At 50.6% G+C, this 15,698-nt stretch overlaps 1 protein-coding gene across 1 annotated transcript in view; it reads right to left on the bottom strand.

Annotated features, from left to right (window-relative positions):
- LOC138112188 (hydrocephalus-inducing protein homolog) overlaps window positions 1–15,698 on the bottom strand; it is a 78,867-nt gene that overhangs the window by 36,733 nt on the left and 26,436 nt on the right. Inside the window, exons 15-26 of the mRNA XM_069018887.1 lie at window positions 14,769–14,904; window positions 14,171–14,335; window positions 13,160–13,312; window positions 11,129–11,367; window positions 9,717–9,972; window positions 8,961–9,104; window positions 6,476–6,616; window positions 5,671–5,987; window positions 3,910–4,084; window positions 3,308–3,406; window positions 2,383–2,592; window positions 1,406–1,540 (exon numbers count right to left, since the gene is read on the bottom strand). Coding sequence (XP_068874988.1) covers window positions 1,406–1,540; window positions 2,383–2,592; window positions 3,308–3,406; window positions 3,910–4,084; window positions 5,671–5,987; window positions 6,476–6,616; window positions 8,961–9,104; window positions 9,717–9,972; window positions 11,129–11,367; window positions 13,160–13,312; window positions 14,171–14,335; window positions 14,769–14,904 — 2,170 coding nt within the window. The remainder of the gene's footprint in view (window positions 1–1,405; window positions 1,541–2,382; window positions 2,593–3,307; window positions 3,407–3,909; window positions 4,085–5,670; window positions 5,988–6,475; window positions 6,617–8,960; window positions 9,105–9,716; window positions 9,973–11,128; window positions 11,368–13,159; window positions 13,313–14,170; window positions 14,336–14,768; window positions 14,905–15,698) is intronic.

Below are 15,698 nucleotides of genomic sequence, written 5' to 3' on the forward strand. Positions count from 1 at the left end.
CCTTACACTTCCAGCCCCGCTTCTCCCTGGCCCCCTCACTGCCCCACAAAGCTGCTGCAGAGAAGCAACGCTGGAGGAGGGAGGGACCGGCACAGAGGCTGGGACAATTTCTGGCAAAGGAGCTTCAAGCCTATGTAAGGGATGTGTAAGTGCTGCTTAGCGCTGGCAGCAGGGAGGCAGGGCCAAGGACTGTGTCCTGTGTGATCACACAGCCTGGGTAAGGCGACCCTCAGAAACGCTCCAGTGCCAGCACAGCCAGAGATTTCAGCTGTCGAGGTCCCCAGAGTGACTGTGAGGACCCGGTTTCATTTTTATTTATGCCTTAACCTATGTTATAAATCCATTTTCTGACATGGGGTGAAAAATTACTGCTGGCCTTGTACGTGCGCTGGGAGCCTTAACTCGTCCCACGTGCTAAGGAGGCTGCCAGGAGAAAATGCAGGCAGGCTCTGTCTCTGGGGGGCTGCAAGCGACCTCCCCCTTGGAGGGGGGCAGACCCCGAAACCCGGCAAAATTCTGTCCATATGACCAGTAGTCTTCCTAAAAGGGCTGAGGAGCAGGAGCATATAACAGCAGTTAACACTGCCAGGGTTTCCCCGCCGGCTTTTTTGTTGGTTTGTGGGTTTTTCTTTTTCCGTTGGGCTGGCAGCACCTGGAGGGCCCGGCTCCCTGCAGAGCTACTTCTTCCCCGTCTGTCTACCCCGCTGTCGCCGCTTCCCTGCTCGCCACGGCGGTTTCCCCGAGGGAGCAGCCGCGGCGCCCCGGCCCTGGCAGCCGCAGCCGCTGCCCACGGAGCAGCCCCGGCCCGCCCGCCATGCCCGGCCCGCCGCGGAGTCGCGCCCGCTCGGTGCGGCCGGCAGCGCGCATGCTCCGTGTGCCGGGCGAGCCGCCGCCTGAGCGCCGCAGGGTGCCGGCGGTAGCGCCGTGCCCCTGTCTGCTGTTACCCTCTCCGCTTCTCGTCTTCTCTCGGTGCGCTCTTTTCTATCCCCCGCTGGTCTGGACCATACCCCTTCTTTATCAATAAACATTTTTCAGATAGAATATTTGTTGCGTTTGTGCCTTATTTTCGCCCGAGAAATCTATCAAAAAGAACTCTCCTCTACTCCTCTTACAGAGGGGCAGGACAGTGACCAATACGCTTGTACCTCCTGCTGGTGTCTGCCCTGTGACAGCAGAGCCACCCACCAGGCAAGGCTATGGGGGAGTCTACAGGAGAGCGCTTGTTTGACCTTCTCTGCCCAAAGCAGAAATTGCTTGCAGTGCTCTCTCTCTCCTGGCGGGGTTTGGGGTTTCCCCCCCTCCCCACTTTTTTCCCTCTCTCTTCCCCACCCCCGCACCCCTTTCTCCCCTTTACTCTCCTGAGCCACCTGACACAGGGCTGGGGTCAGTCACTTGCGCTACTTACACTGCTGGGTTTGACTGTAAACACTCCATCCAGAGCTTGGTCTGCAGTGGCAGTGCTGGGGTTTAGCACCCAGTCGAATGGTATCTTGCCTGTGTTCGTCAGGACGACCTTGCTATGATGAATTTCATTAAACATCTGGAGAGAAGGCATAGGAGGGGGAAGTTACAGACCCAGGCCTGCTGCTGGGAATCTCCTTCCTCTTTCCTGGGGTTGAAAGCAGACACATCGTGGGAGCAGGGACAGGGGAGGAGATACAGGCACTTGGGAACCTGGGGAACCCCCAGGCACAGGGCACCTGCCCAGAAACAGGGAGCTCTGGCAGCACACAGAGGTGTGGTAACAACCATGTCAGGGCCAGTAATAAGTGAACCAGAGGACACGAGTCCTGTGCACTCTGAGGGGTCACCAACAGCCAGGAGAAACAAAGGAGGTGGCACTGAGGCATTCCAGAAGAAAAGGCACCTGCATGCAAATAGTGCAGGCCACAAGGGAGTCACACGAGGCCAGCAGCTGGAAATATCTGTGGGCTTTCAACTGCAAAGGAGTGAAGTGGAGATTACTCTGGGACAGTCTCTGCAACTACAGTGGCTGGAAGCCCAACTTCTTCCCTTGATTATTGTGTGGATTAAGCAAGAGCTTTAAACAAGGGCACCTCCTTGGAGGTCAGGCTTTAGGAGTAGATCAGCAGAGGGATGTCTCAGGGACATGCCCCTCAGAGCATCCCCACTGGGACCCTGCCTGCCCCAGAGGCAGTGTTAGGAGCTCTTGAAAAGGAGGCATTCCCAACATTTTGGAGGGGGGTGGAGATGGCCGTTTTAAACCAGCTTGGATGCTGGACGTAGCCCTCAAAGGTTGTACTCCCAAGCCACAGAGCCAACAAAGGCTGGGAAGGGGAGGGAGCCCTGGAGCGAGGTGGGCAGGAACCCGCTGGCCGTGGTTCCAGGGCAAGGAGCTGTGCCAGGGGACATGTGCGGTACCTGGACCCCGCAGTTGATCTCCCGGACACTCAGGGAGTAGTGGATGCGTTGGGCCTCCCCGGTCAGCTCCACATCATAGGTGGGGCCTCCCTCCACATTGCACAGTGCCGTGACACGGGCGATGCTGTTGAGGTGGCCAGAGAAGCGGAAGGTGACCTGCTGGCTCTCTCCTGGCTGCAGTTCACCCAACAGCGGCAGGATCTTGAAAGCCTGGATGGAGGACAGGAGAGATGGAGGTGTTGAGCATGGAAGTGGATGCAGAAGAGCAGCTTGGAGCGAAGTGCAGCTGTCGCCGGAGGGGCCTATTCCTCAAACACAGCCAGAATCACCCAATTCTCATCCTGCATCCATGCCACTGACCAGTGGAGGGACCATGGGGAAAACCTCCCATACTCATGGATCAATGCATTAATTATACGCTACATTAAAGTGAACTGGGATGTCTCCTGGCAGCAAAAAATTCTCTCTGATGCACAACTTGCCTTTAAAAGCATTTCTTACTGCTTTTAGAAAAGGAGACGACTCAGAGTGAGTGCTCTTGGAGCTCAGGGAGCTCAGGAAAGGACTCCAGCCCAGCTCATCTGACCCGAGACTTTTCCCCTTGCTCTCTGATTTATATGCTGCTTTCTCAAGGTGCTACAGCAAAGCTCCTGCAAAAACTTCCTATGGACCCGATGAGGTCCAAGGGCAGCAATGGCCTCCATAGGTGCTGCACAGCGTCCTGGGGCAGCCCTACAACATGTCCTGCACGGCCTTTCCAGTGACCAGTTGCTTCAGCAACACTGGAGGGTCTGGCTCTGGAGGGATGTGAGGCTCCTCTGTGAGCTATGCTGAAGGCCACCAATGGGACTGGGAGCTTGCCACACTGAAAGGGAGACCTGCTTGCCACACTGAAAATGTGGAAGTGAGACAGATTCCCACTTACCTGGTCCACTGGGATGGGACTGTAGTTTAGCTCTATGGAGTGTCTGAATGCCCCCAATCCTAGGGGGACGTAAGAGTGTCCACGAGTATATGGCGGCACCTGAAAAACAAGCCATCTTCCATGCTAGGAGGAAGAGACAGCCACTTTGCAAAGTCTCATTTTGTAAGACAGCTCCAGGGCCACCACTGCAATACTAGCTTTGGGGTGAAGGCAGAGACCTGGAAACAGGTGGTCTGGCTGGGTTGGGAAGTGGGTACATGGAGATAAGGGTTCGTCCCAGCTTGCTCTAGGAAGGAAGCTGGAGATCTTCTAATATCATCATGATGCAGATAAAGACCTCATTTGACATTGTAAAGAAAATAAGCCAAAAAAATCCCACACTCAACACAGGTCTGTAGGATCTGAGTGAGTGGGCTTCTCTGAGCAAAACTCTCCTATTTCTCCCTCCCCAGATACCCCAGGCCCAGCCACTGGCCCTGCTGCCCAGCCCACTCTCAGGGCACAGGACAGCAGGGCAGCAAAAAGGGAGGTCGGCACGAGCATGACTTTTTGGTGGCAAACTGGGGAGGCAACACAAGCAGTAGATGTACAAGAAAATCTACCTCTGTTCCTGTAAGTCCTTCCTGTTTGGCAAGACGCTGTAATTCTTCAATGGTCGGGGATGGCACCTCCACATTTCTAATCCTGAAGCGTCTCTGTTGAGGTGTCGAGCAATCCAAACAGGTTCTCTTCTCCGTTGGTGGGTGGGGTTGGAATTTAGGTGGGTAAGGCTCATATCTGGAAAATAACATGACTATGAACAGGGACCTGCAGTGGGAGGGAGGGACATGTGCACAAGCAGCTCCTGGTCAGGATGCAGCCCCTGGATGGGGGCTGGTGTGTTGAGCTCAGAAATGGTCTGATCCAGCCCTTCCCAAACCAGGCTGGAGCAGGTCCATGCTCAGAGCAGCCCAGGGATGATGCTGGGCTTGCAGTGGTGCACCCAGCTGGTAACTGCTTGCAGTGAAGAACTACACAGGACAGGGATTAACACCTTGTGGGGATGCAAAAAGCACAGTGGGAGAGGAAAAGACAGAGAAGACATGCAAAAAGGTGAGATTTGAGGCACCAAGGGGCAGACCTGGCCAGTGATGAGCCAGCACAGCCCCTGCAGTGCCCAAGGCCAGAAACTCTGCATCTCTACCAGGTATTTATCTGGAATGTTTCCCTGACAGTGTTGGGGGGGGTTGGTTAACATTTTCCAACACTCCCAGGTGACTCAGGTCACATTCCCCATTTTCAATTGAAGCAGGTGCTCAGGGTAACTCTGCTTGTGTTTCTAATGCCACATGAGGGACACAGTTGAGCCGTGCCTGCCTGACACCCTGCTGAGCTGCAAGTGTTCCCCACACAGTCAAACACGACCTGGATGCTCCATTCCCAGACAGGAATTCAGTGCCTTTAATGACCTGCTCCCCAAAGAATAACTGTCTTTAGCTTTGTAGCTTGTTATCTAAGGCTGGGTTTCATTTCTGCATGAGAGGCTCTATCCATCATAACCCCCACGAGATCCCTAATCATTTATTCCACTGTCTTTAGTTTTAATAAATGGCTTGAGGCAACTTCCCAGGACCATGGTGCCCAGACAACAGTATTTTTCACTGTAAAATTAAACTCTCTGGGAGCCTGGGATGGGAGATGATGTGATGAACAAGTCCTGCTGCTGAGCAGTACAGAACCCATAAGGGACATGTTGCAGTGGGGAAAAGTCAAAAGTGTCACAAGTGTCACAAAAAAAGGAAGGGAGTGAAGAATCCAAGGTGTCCACTGACAGCTGACCCTTGGGAGAGAAATTGTCCTGGCACTAAAGGAGTTGTCTCAGAAAAGAAGGAAAGGGAAGGTAACAAGATGTTCAGCATCAGCCCAGGCGCTAAGCAGCTCTTTCTCTGGTGTGAACTGGGACTTTCTGGGCATCCTCCAGCACAGTGCAGGGAGGAAGGCAAGGAGCAGAGAGCAGCTCCTCTGCCTGCAGACAGGACCCATCCCAAAGCACAGGGGCCAACCTGCACCAGCACTGTGCAGCTGGGACTAGGAGCCCTTCCTCAAGGTGGACATTTGCCTCAGGCCACCAGAGGCCTGAGAAAGCAGCTTTCCCCCCAGCTTTCCTTCCCAGGGGAAACCACTACGGGGGCTACACAACACTAAATTGGTGGAAAACACCTACTCCCTGAGCATCCAGCCTGACCATGGCTGGTCAGTGTTACTTGCACAAGGGAAAGTCAGAAGCAATTTGCCAGATCCCAGGCAAACAGCTCTGTTCTTTGCAAAGTACAAACAGGACACCAGGAAGAAGGGCTTTAAGGAGAGGGCAAAGGTGCACATACCTCAACTTGTTCACCTGGCTGTCCTCATGGAATGACCAGTGGTACTTGACACAAAGTGGGCTGTTGTTGGTTATCTCCAGAGAAAGCACTTTTTCAGTGCCGGCTTTGATGCAGCCAAACTCCAGGGCACTGGGCTGGATAAGGAGATTCGGGAAGTGGACTTCTCCCCGAAGGGTGATATACTCCTTGTAAGGATGGCCTCTGACCATGTCTATTGTCAGAACCTTCTCTTCTTTCCAGCTATGAAAATCCCGTTCATAAGCTGGGTCAAATGCAACGTAGAGATGACTGGTCTCGCCTACGTCCACTGTCACAGGCTGCAAGGAGATGAACAGTAATTAATCACCCGTGGGATGACGTCCCAAGGTCTGACTGCGGGAAACAGTAAACGTTCAAAGTGTGACCCCACGGGGGCTTCTCAGTTCACCCTCATTTCTTTACAGCGAGGGTCTGACTGCAGGCACCACGCTCTGGCCCGAGATCCTCTCAGGCTACCCTTTCTGTGCTCAGCAGCAATACAAGGGGATGGCTGCTGGAGAGCTGGGATGCTTTCCAGGAGACATCTTTACTGCATGGCTGGACCAGACCTAGTTGCCTGCTCCCTTCTCCTTATGCCTTAAAGCCAGGACGGATCTTCTCAATTCAGATGAGATTTTGCTTCCTTCAGCAGCTCTGCTGATGCAGCTCAGGCCAATCCACTGCTGACACTACAGAATAAACTTCTCGACTCGAGGACCTCCCAACAGAAAGGCACCACCACATCCCTCCCCTTCAACCCCCCCTGGAGGAGACCAGGGCTGCTCACCTGGCCAAATGGGAGGGGCTGCTGGTGCGCATCGCAGACCATGAACGGCTGCTCCAAGGACAGCATCAGGTCGAGTGGCAGGGCGCAGGTGTTTTTTAAAGACAAAGGCTGGTACTGCAGAGTCAGAACATCGCTGGGTTTCTACAGCAACAGGAGACAAGAGAAAACAACCTCAAGTGGCCACAGACCTCCTCCTGCTTCTGCTGCGTTTCACATTTTTCAGCCCCAGAAGTGCATCCATCTCTATTACCCTTTCTATTTGTTTCTACCCTTCCAGGAGATTTTTCTTTATAGCAGATGCTTTTCATGTTTGAAACCACAGCATCCTCTGGGGGACAGGGAAATACTCCCACGTACAGATGAGGGAATAGGCCCCTGAGAGGAGGCAGCTGCTTGAACAAGATCTAAAGCAGAAAGTGAATCCAGAGCATTTGTCTCTAGTTTTGTCTCTCTATTGAGCAGAACAGCACTAGATGATCTTCACTCACATACAGTCATTTCTTACAACCTTATTGGCTCTAGCAGCCTCATAAAAGCAGTTCATCTGCAACATGTGTCCTGCTGCCCTTGCTACAGGGACAGGGTGTCTGTGGCTTCAAAGCTCTGATCAGCCTAGGCTCTTCCTTCCTGTCTATGCATTGTGCTGGGCTTTCTGCATGGTTTAGAGAAACCAGAGAGTTTGGGAAACTAGTTCTGGATGTACTGATACGAAACAGGTGCTATGCTATAGTATGTGATGTGAGAAAAGAGACAACTCTTAGTTAAATAAAAAACTAAAATAATTTATTGAAAACAGAAAAATTGAAAAATTACAGAAATTAGAAAAATATAAAAATTTGGGATCCTATGGCTCAGTAGATGGTATGCCCTAGGAGTGCAGGGATCTGAGATCTTCTGGCTGAGACAGCACTGAACCTCAGGTAGCGAAAAAGGACTTGCAGTGCTGAGCTGACTTTTGGCTGGTCCAAAAGTTAAAAAAAGTTATTAAAGACTTCTTAATAGGAGTAAGGCTTCTAATGCCCAGCACTGATATCCACCACAGCTCGCTGACAGAAGACACCCCCTCCCTTCCCTTCTCGTCTCTGACTCGCTGTTTTATAGTGCCTTTGCTCCGCCCCAGTCCGCCCACAGCCCGCCTACAGCCCGCCCACAGCCCGCCCCTTCAGTTTAAGGTAATTGGTGCTTTCCCTTTGACAGATCATCTCCATCCACCAATGGCTCGTCGTTGTCAGAGGGGTGGTATCAGTTGAGCTAAGGGTGCTAAAATGCCCTCATTAAAATTCAGGTTGCCATGGAGCTTGCCTGCACGGTAAGGGCTAAGGGGCTAAAAATAGCTGCTGGCTGTTAGAACTGGGGTTTTGGAGTTAGCCCTTGGACTAAAGTGCAAAGTAAAAACACTTGAAAAAATATTAAAATACATCCAACACATCTTAAAACACTTGTAAAAGTAGACAATGAACATAGGAAAGATAACTCTTATGGTGTACAGGTGGTTTAAAGTTTGAGAAGGGGACATAAGTTGGGGATTTTTAACTGGGGAATTTCTAACTGGGAATGGTGCAACTCTCTTAATAAACTACTTTGAACAATTGAAAACACTGATAATGGGACTTGATTTTTGTACCTGGGCTGATGGGTTAACTTTAACATTCAATTTAAAAATATTTAACTCAGAATTAATTAATTAAAGCACTTAATATGCAAAGACCAAGAACAATTAGGGATTTCATGTATGACATGTGATAAATCAATGTGTGTGGCATTGAGCAGAAGCCAGGCAGAATCAGGGAGAGCTGAGAGCTGAAAAGCTTCTAATTACATCTGAACTGCCTGTTCCAGGCATTCTGTGATTCAGTGGAAGCCTGGGAACCAGAGGAGAGGCCTGAAACTACAGAAACCAAATAATGAAACAGCTCTTTTTCAGACAACTTGCAGGAGAGGGAAAGATGACGCAGGAGTTGGGATCCAGAGACTAAAGGGCACCTGCTCTGCCCCAGTGTTATCGTCACTGCAGCTGCAGGATGTCTGGGGGTCCTTTGAGGCAGGTGAGGCTTGGGGAAATGCACAGAGCTGTACCATACAGCTATACCATAAAGCATTCATGCCAACAGCAGAGAAGGCAAAGAGACACAGGAGATGATGGGTTTTTCCTTGTAAGCCTGAGGAATTCACAGGAATCCCCATTTTCCCCAGCTTCCCTACAGCATCAGTGTTTAGACACCACCCTGCCTTGGAGGATCCTCAAAAATCTCCCTTTATAGTGAGCAGAGAAACTGGCATTTCTCTGTAAGTGGCCACGATCCCCCTTGGCAGTGCAGCTGTTACTGCAATTTTATTTTGAGGAAGTTAAACACCAGTCTCATCTCTAAAAGCATCCTCACTCACTTTACAAAGTGCCTCAGGAAGGGTAAAGAGGGGCTTTAACACAAGCACACACCCTCCTCAGCCATGCTGTTAAATGCCAGGATGCAATCCAGAGACTTACCTTCTCCACTCGGAAAAATAATTCTTTGGCTGATACTTCTACAGAGGGATCAATAAACTCGCAGGTAAGGACTGTTTCTATTATCGGCTCTTTGGTTGTGCGTTCCCCAATGATGGCTTCACACAGCACGTAATTCTGCACCACCTGCATGCAAGAGACACTTGTCACCAGCGGGTGCTGGCATCCAGCAAACTGGCTCACCACCCACCACGGGCCCTATTCCTGCCACAGAGTTATGGTCACTGCCCCCTTTTCTTCCTGTGATGCAGCTTATTTATTCTGCACTCAATTGTCTCTAACACTGCACCCCAACAGCCACAAAAGGCACTTGTGAGACCCTCCCTCCCTTCTCACACAGCTTTTGTCTGACTCTGTGCATACCCCAGATAAACCACTTGGCACTTGTTTAATTCACTTTCTTCTTGGGCTCCTAGTCTAAGTGTAACTTATTTCTCTGTCCTTCCTTGCTGACTCAGCATGCAACACTGGTTGCCCCAAAAGAGCAGTATTTCCTTCCACCCCTATTTTGGGATCAGCACTGGGTTTTGGTAGATGTGAAATCACAATAAAGCCTTAGCTGGCCTGATGGTGGCCAGCAAGGAAAGCAACTGGTGCTGCCATGGAAACATGTGGCCCTAAACCAGTTTCTTGAAGGCCCCTGCTCATTTCCCCAGGCAAATATCAAGGGACTGCAGAACAAGCCCAGGGGAGGGGATCTGATGGTTCCCCAGGCTCAGCCCTTGGTGGAGACCTCACCTGTGGAATGCTGGAGAAGCCTTGCACCACCACGTCAGCTGACTCGCCTGGCTGCAGCTCCATTGACTGTGGCTGCAGCTGAAACAGCGGGGTATGTTCAGGGCTCTGGGAATCCTCTTTGTCCCTGGAGCTACTGACAAATGTGAAGTTCTGGCCCTCCTCCTCAGGTGCTCTGTAACATTCCATGGTCCAGTGGAGCCGATGGAAATGGTAGCCCCCGTTTGTGAATTTGAACCGACGAAAGCAGGGACTGAAGCTAGAAGAGAAGACAAGATGGAAAATAGTATGGGAGTAGCTACATTTCCCTGGCCATCAGATTGCTCCCAATGAACAATTTGAGGTGTTAATAGCTTGGAGACTGTCTTCATTTCCAGGTCTTAATGTGGACCAGAAACAGTGTCTGATAAGCTGCCCTTCTGATGTCATCATTGCAAAGAGAAATATGTTTATCATGGCAATGTAGCAGTTTCCAGGAGATGCTGACAGGACCTGGTGTTTTCCTCCAAAATGTTTGTTCTGGGGAAATTAATCCTGTTACTGTATTTTGTATTAATCTGCGCCCAAAATTATTACTGAGTCTTTGAGATCCTGCACTTGGGGACCCTGTGGGGGTATGATTGCAGGCATTTTTAAAAACCAGATCGGAGGCAGTTTCCGGATGATCCCAGCAAGCTGGCAAAAATCGGCTGCCTACCCTAGGAGAGGAAACCAGGGGAGCAGGGCCTCTCTCTTTTGTGGCAGCTTTGGTTTTGCACTCGTAGCCATTCGTAGAAACTGCATTTTGCAATTAGAAGCTGTTCTGAAGTGAACTTTGTAAACTCTGCTGGCAGTGAAAAAAACAAGCAAGGTCCTGGGCAGAGCAGCAGCAGCAGCAGAGCCCACAAACGGCACGAGGAAGCGGCGGCAGCAGTGGCGCGGACCCCACACAAAGCAGCAAGTTTCCATCTGCTCTAGAATTGCTCTGTGGGCTCCTGCCTTCCTGGTGGGGGTTGTCACCATCCTGTCTCTTTGTTCCCGGGGCCCCTGGTTGCCTGGGAGGTGCCACTTTGGAAGGGAAGGGTGTGATGCCATCTTCCCTCGGTCCCTCAGCCACATGGCCGCCTCATTCGAGCACCATTTCAGGAACCTCTTTGTTCTGGGGAGTCTGCGAGATCATTACTTGATCAAGTGAGGACATAAATGTATTAGAAACAAAGACAATTCAGTGGCAATTTAGCAACTGGTTTCCATTTCAGTGGCTTTTGAGGGTATCTAACAATTCTCCACTGGCCATCACACGTTTCTAAAGGAGTCTCTGCCTTCAGGGAAGGAGTCAGGGCTTTGAACACTAAAGAAGATCTTGCCTGAAGGATGACAGCAAAACTGCTCCTTGCTGAGACAGGAGGAGAGGTGGGAGCAGAGAGATCTCCTACCTGAATTGGTATCCCAAGTTGATCTCTGGAGGGAATGGTTTATCTGTTACAATAGTTGTGCCAATGCCCTCAGCCGTGATCGAGAAGGTGGTCCAAGGGCTGTCGCCAATGAACAGCTCCACTACGTCATCAAAACACCCGGTGTCATCCGGGATTGCTGCGACAGTCACAAGAATCTCAGACTTAGGGGGGATCACTCCTTCACTGGGATCAATAGTGAAGACGTTGGGTTTGCGAGTCTGTAAGACAAACATAATATGCATTTAGGATGGAAACCATACAGCCTGGTCTCTTGTGGGATATAAGAAAAGGAAAGACTAAAGAGGGGAGGATAAAAATCATAAAGACTTAATTTCTCTATAAATATAAGCTACAGTATCTGGCAACAGCAGAGCTTATACAACCTGTATTTTCCCCTCCTTTAACAGACTCACACAATTAACCCAGTTTTGCCCAACCCAAGGGACGCTTATCCTCAGGAGAGTATTCCTTCCCCAGTCTTTCTCTGGAGTGCGTGCCAAGGAAAGCTACTTTCTCTCTCCTGGCTCCTCACAAAGGCTCAAGGCCGGAGGAAGTCAGGACTGCTCAAATCCCACCCCAGCAGCCACACAGCTGGAGGACACTGCTGACAGCCTGAGGAATAACTCTGCAAAGCCAGCTGAGCAAAACCCCAAAGTCTCCTCTCCCAAGGGACTGTCAGCGCTTCTCAACATCCCCTAAAGGACCAAAGCCCTCGCTTCCCACTGACCATCAGCTGTAGAGGAGTGCCCCAGTGCCCTCTGCTTTGGAAAAGTCAGCTCTAAATGGTTAGAGCAGAGCAGCAAAGCAGGAAGCAGGAAAACACCTGCAAGACGTGCCCTGTAGGCATGGCATGGCCTTCCTAAGCATTCTTGTCCTCTGGTTTCTCACGGACCACCCTCTGCAGATGGGGAAGGAGAGCTGGAAATGCCCCAGCGAGGGAGCAGAGGCGTTACAGCAGCACAGCTGGACTGACACAGCTCTGCAGGCCAGGGCCTGGTACGAGCATGTCAAACCCATCCTTTCCATGCCAGGCCCACCCAGCCAAGGTGCTCTGCTCCCTGCAGAGGTGGAGAGCAGAATTTCATTGTGGAGTCAGGGAAGGCCACCCTGGCAATCCCCCACTTTGGGCTTACGTGTGTTTATGCCCCAAACAGCTGGAAAAGCAGCAAGAGGAAAATTCACCCCACTCCTCTTTGGCCCAGGAGGCTGAGCCTGGACTCTCCCACACAGCCCGACACTTTATCCACGGACACAAACAAGTCCACAGTGTCAGGTTTTAACCAGCTCCACAAGTTCAACCCACCCAGCATGGAGAAGAAGAAACCTCAAGCCCCTCCCAAATCTCCCCCTCCAGCAGGGAGCACATCCCACTCAGCCCTGGCCCCAGCCTACAAGCCCTTGCTGGCTGTACCAGCCCTGCTCACCCTGCCAGGGGAGCAGCCCCAGCTCCTTCTGCCCTATGCAAGCCTCCACAAATTAAACAGCCTTTCTCTGCAGCTGGTCCACAAAGATGCTCTTTGTGCACACAGCCCTACTGGTTTGACCCACAGGAGGTCTGAAACTTGCCTCCCCATGAGCAGTTTGAAGGCAGATCTCACACGCTGGTTTTTGCCATTAACAGAAGTTTGGCACAAAGCAAATGTGGATGAACAGGGGAACCATAGGGAAGTCCGTGCCCTCTCAGGAGCAAAGAGCCACAGGCTTCTCGATCTCAGAGCTCCAAAAGTGTGCACAAAGCTAAAGACTTCCCATAAAATTAAGGGAGTACTTGTCAACACAATCCAGACTCATTTCTGCTCCAACACCTCTACACCTGATTTCTCTGCACCTGAGGGCTGCCCCAGCTAAAACCAGCCCAGAGCCAGGTTCCTCTTGCCTTGCTCAGATGGAATATTGGCGTAACTTGCCTCCTCTCACACAGGGCAATATGGCAATCTTGCATATAAAAACCAAGAAATGGCTTCTACTGACCAGTCAATTTCCCTGGGAAACAGCCCCACAGATACTTACGATCTTCATCCTGAAGTCTGCAGGGACTAAACCCTCATTGATGAGGTGAAAGGTTTGTGTATTATGATGTAGCGCTGGGATCTTGCCAAATTCTATCAGTCCTGGCCTTGGGTAGATAGCTGCCCACGTTCCAGTGCTCCGTAAAACGTGTCTCTGTTCCAGAAAGCAGGCAAGAAAGATTTGAAAAAAAAAACCAAAACAAACCACAACAGTGAAAGCTAAAAAAGCTTAAACAGCTCAGTCCTGCTCAAGTTATTTCTTTAGGGACAACTACCACTCTCCAGCTGAAATGCTGGGCTTTTGGGGGGAGAAGAAAAAAAAAGACATACTCACTCCAAATAAGGGATTAAGGTAAGAGAAAGTTTCAAACTACAAATTATTGGCCCAAAGGTAAAAGCTTTGCAAGAAATCTGTAGTTAAGAGCAGGCTGACAGTTAAACAACTGGTTATTCTGGGGGGGAGAAACCCTCCTCTTTAAGGTAAGGGGTGTGATAGTTAAAAGCAACTGTTTTGTCAAACTTCAGGCTCCCTGCCACAGCCTGCACTGCCTGGCCCTCCTCTTGACTGATTTACATGCAGTGCCACACTGGCCCAGTGTGATGGTGCCATCCAGGGGATTTGGCATCATCATTTTCATATGTTTTAAGATGTTTCAATCCTTGCAACTACTTTCCAAATGCCAGCTTTCCTTTCTTTTACAGAAAGCTCAAGGTTCCCAGAAATCTTCTGACATCCTCTTGAGATGACAAGACATTTTAAAACAGATGTTTCCAAAGTTAATAGCATTTTAAAGATTAATTAACTAAAATTACCCTTGATTCCACCTTAGATGAATTATATGCTGTGTCAGACACTGAGATTACCACCTATAAGGCATGAGCTGTTTATGCCACCAATCCCTTCTGTCCTTCTCCACACCAGCCTGTGTCGGTTCTCCCTGGAAGAATCCCTGTACGCTTTGCACCAGCCAGGATGAGTTGCACAAAGGCACGCGTCTCCCCTTGCACTCACCAGCGGGTTTCTTTCATCCCCGAACACGCCAATAAGGACGTCGGTGTCATACTTGCCCAATTTTTGGGCTTCGATTGTAACTGGAATCTCTGCTATGCTGAAAGGCTGGACTATCCCACAGGGTTTGGAGCTGGAGTAGAACACAGGAGTATCTTTCTTGCGTTTCTAGAAGGGACAGAATCAAATGCAACTTCAGAGGGACCTTGGAAGAAACTTTAAACACCTTAACATCCACCACAATGGCAACTCACACACACTTCTAAAAATCCCCAGGACAAAGGTGAAAGGCACAAACAAGATGCAAGAATTGAAGGCTTAGCATTCTCAGGGGGTCCTGCAAGGAGGCTGCCAGCACAGGCATTGGTGTCTGTGGATGCAGCAGCTTTTCACAACCCTCTAAGATCTCCCACACCCTGAAGACTAGAACATGAACTGCTTCCTCAGGAGGTTAAACTGCACCCTAGAGTTTACATTCAGGTAGGATCTTGTTCTCAGCAGATCTTTAAGATTGAATAGAAACCAGCAAACCAAACCCTTTTTTTCCCCTAATAATCTCCTCAATAATATTGGCGAGGAGGAGGCGGATGCGATGCCAAACCTGAGCAATGAGCCTGTAGCAGGCAGGAATGTGGCTTTTATTCACAATGACAAACTTCTTCTCGTACGGCTCCTTCAGATGGCATTCATCGTAGCACAGGATGTAGGGGTACACTTTCAGCTTAGGAACGATGCATCTGGGGAAAGAGATGGCCCCAAGGGAATCAGAGCTACTGAGGATGGAGAAGGTTTACCCCTGAAGGTTGTGAAACGGAGCGTAACACATCTGTCACTGTCAAATCAACATTTAACAGCCCTACAGTGATAAATTGCCTTCAAAGTCTTCCCACTCAAACATGTCTTGTCAAGGAGAGGCAAACCCTGAGACGCAGCACCCAGAGGCTGCCAAGTGGCCCAGGAAGAGCACTTGTCCCACAGCTGCCTCAGCCCCTCCTTTACCCAAGAAGGCTTGAAAGGATTCCTGGAACAGTCCCAGTGATCCATGAGCTCTGGGGGAGCCTTGCCAACAAGGACCAGTGCTCACCAAGGCTCAAAGAACACCAGACTCCAGTGTCTCAGTAAAAATGACTCCCTTCTCTGCCATGGTGCTGTTGCCCTGGCCTGAGAACTCAGCTGGTTTGCCCCAGCCCTGGAGGGCACAAGCCACCACCTGCCCTACGGAGTGGGTGATCACCCTCTCCCACCTCCTACAGCTCCCTTGGTCCTTCACCCCACGGCTCTCTACGCTGCCTGTCCCCATTTGCACGTGCTTGACAAAACTGCTGCCCAGGCACTGACCAGACGGCTCTGCCTGGGAGAGGGAGCTGCATCCCTCTTGGCGTTAAACTGATGTCCACAGCAGCATAGCAGGATGGAATTTGGCTGCAGCAAGAACAACTTCTGGGTTAAGTCTGAGAACATTAAAGCTCAAAATGGGAAGCAGAGGGAAGGAGAAAATCTAGAGCTGACCTGCCACATCAAGGGCTGTTTT

The sequence above is a fragment of the Aphelocoma coerulescens genome, chromosome 6, assembly GCF_041296385.1.
Source record: "Aphelocoma coerulescens isolate FSJ_1873_10779 chromosome 6, UR_Acoe_1.0, whole genome shotgun sequence".
Classification (NCBI taxonomy): domain Eukaryota; kingdom Metazoa; phylum Chordata; class Aves; order Passeriformes; family Corvidae; genus Aphelocoma; species Aphelocoma coerulescens.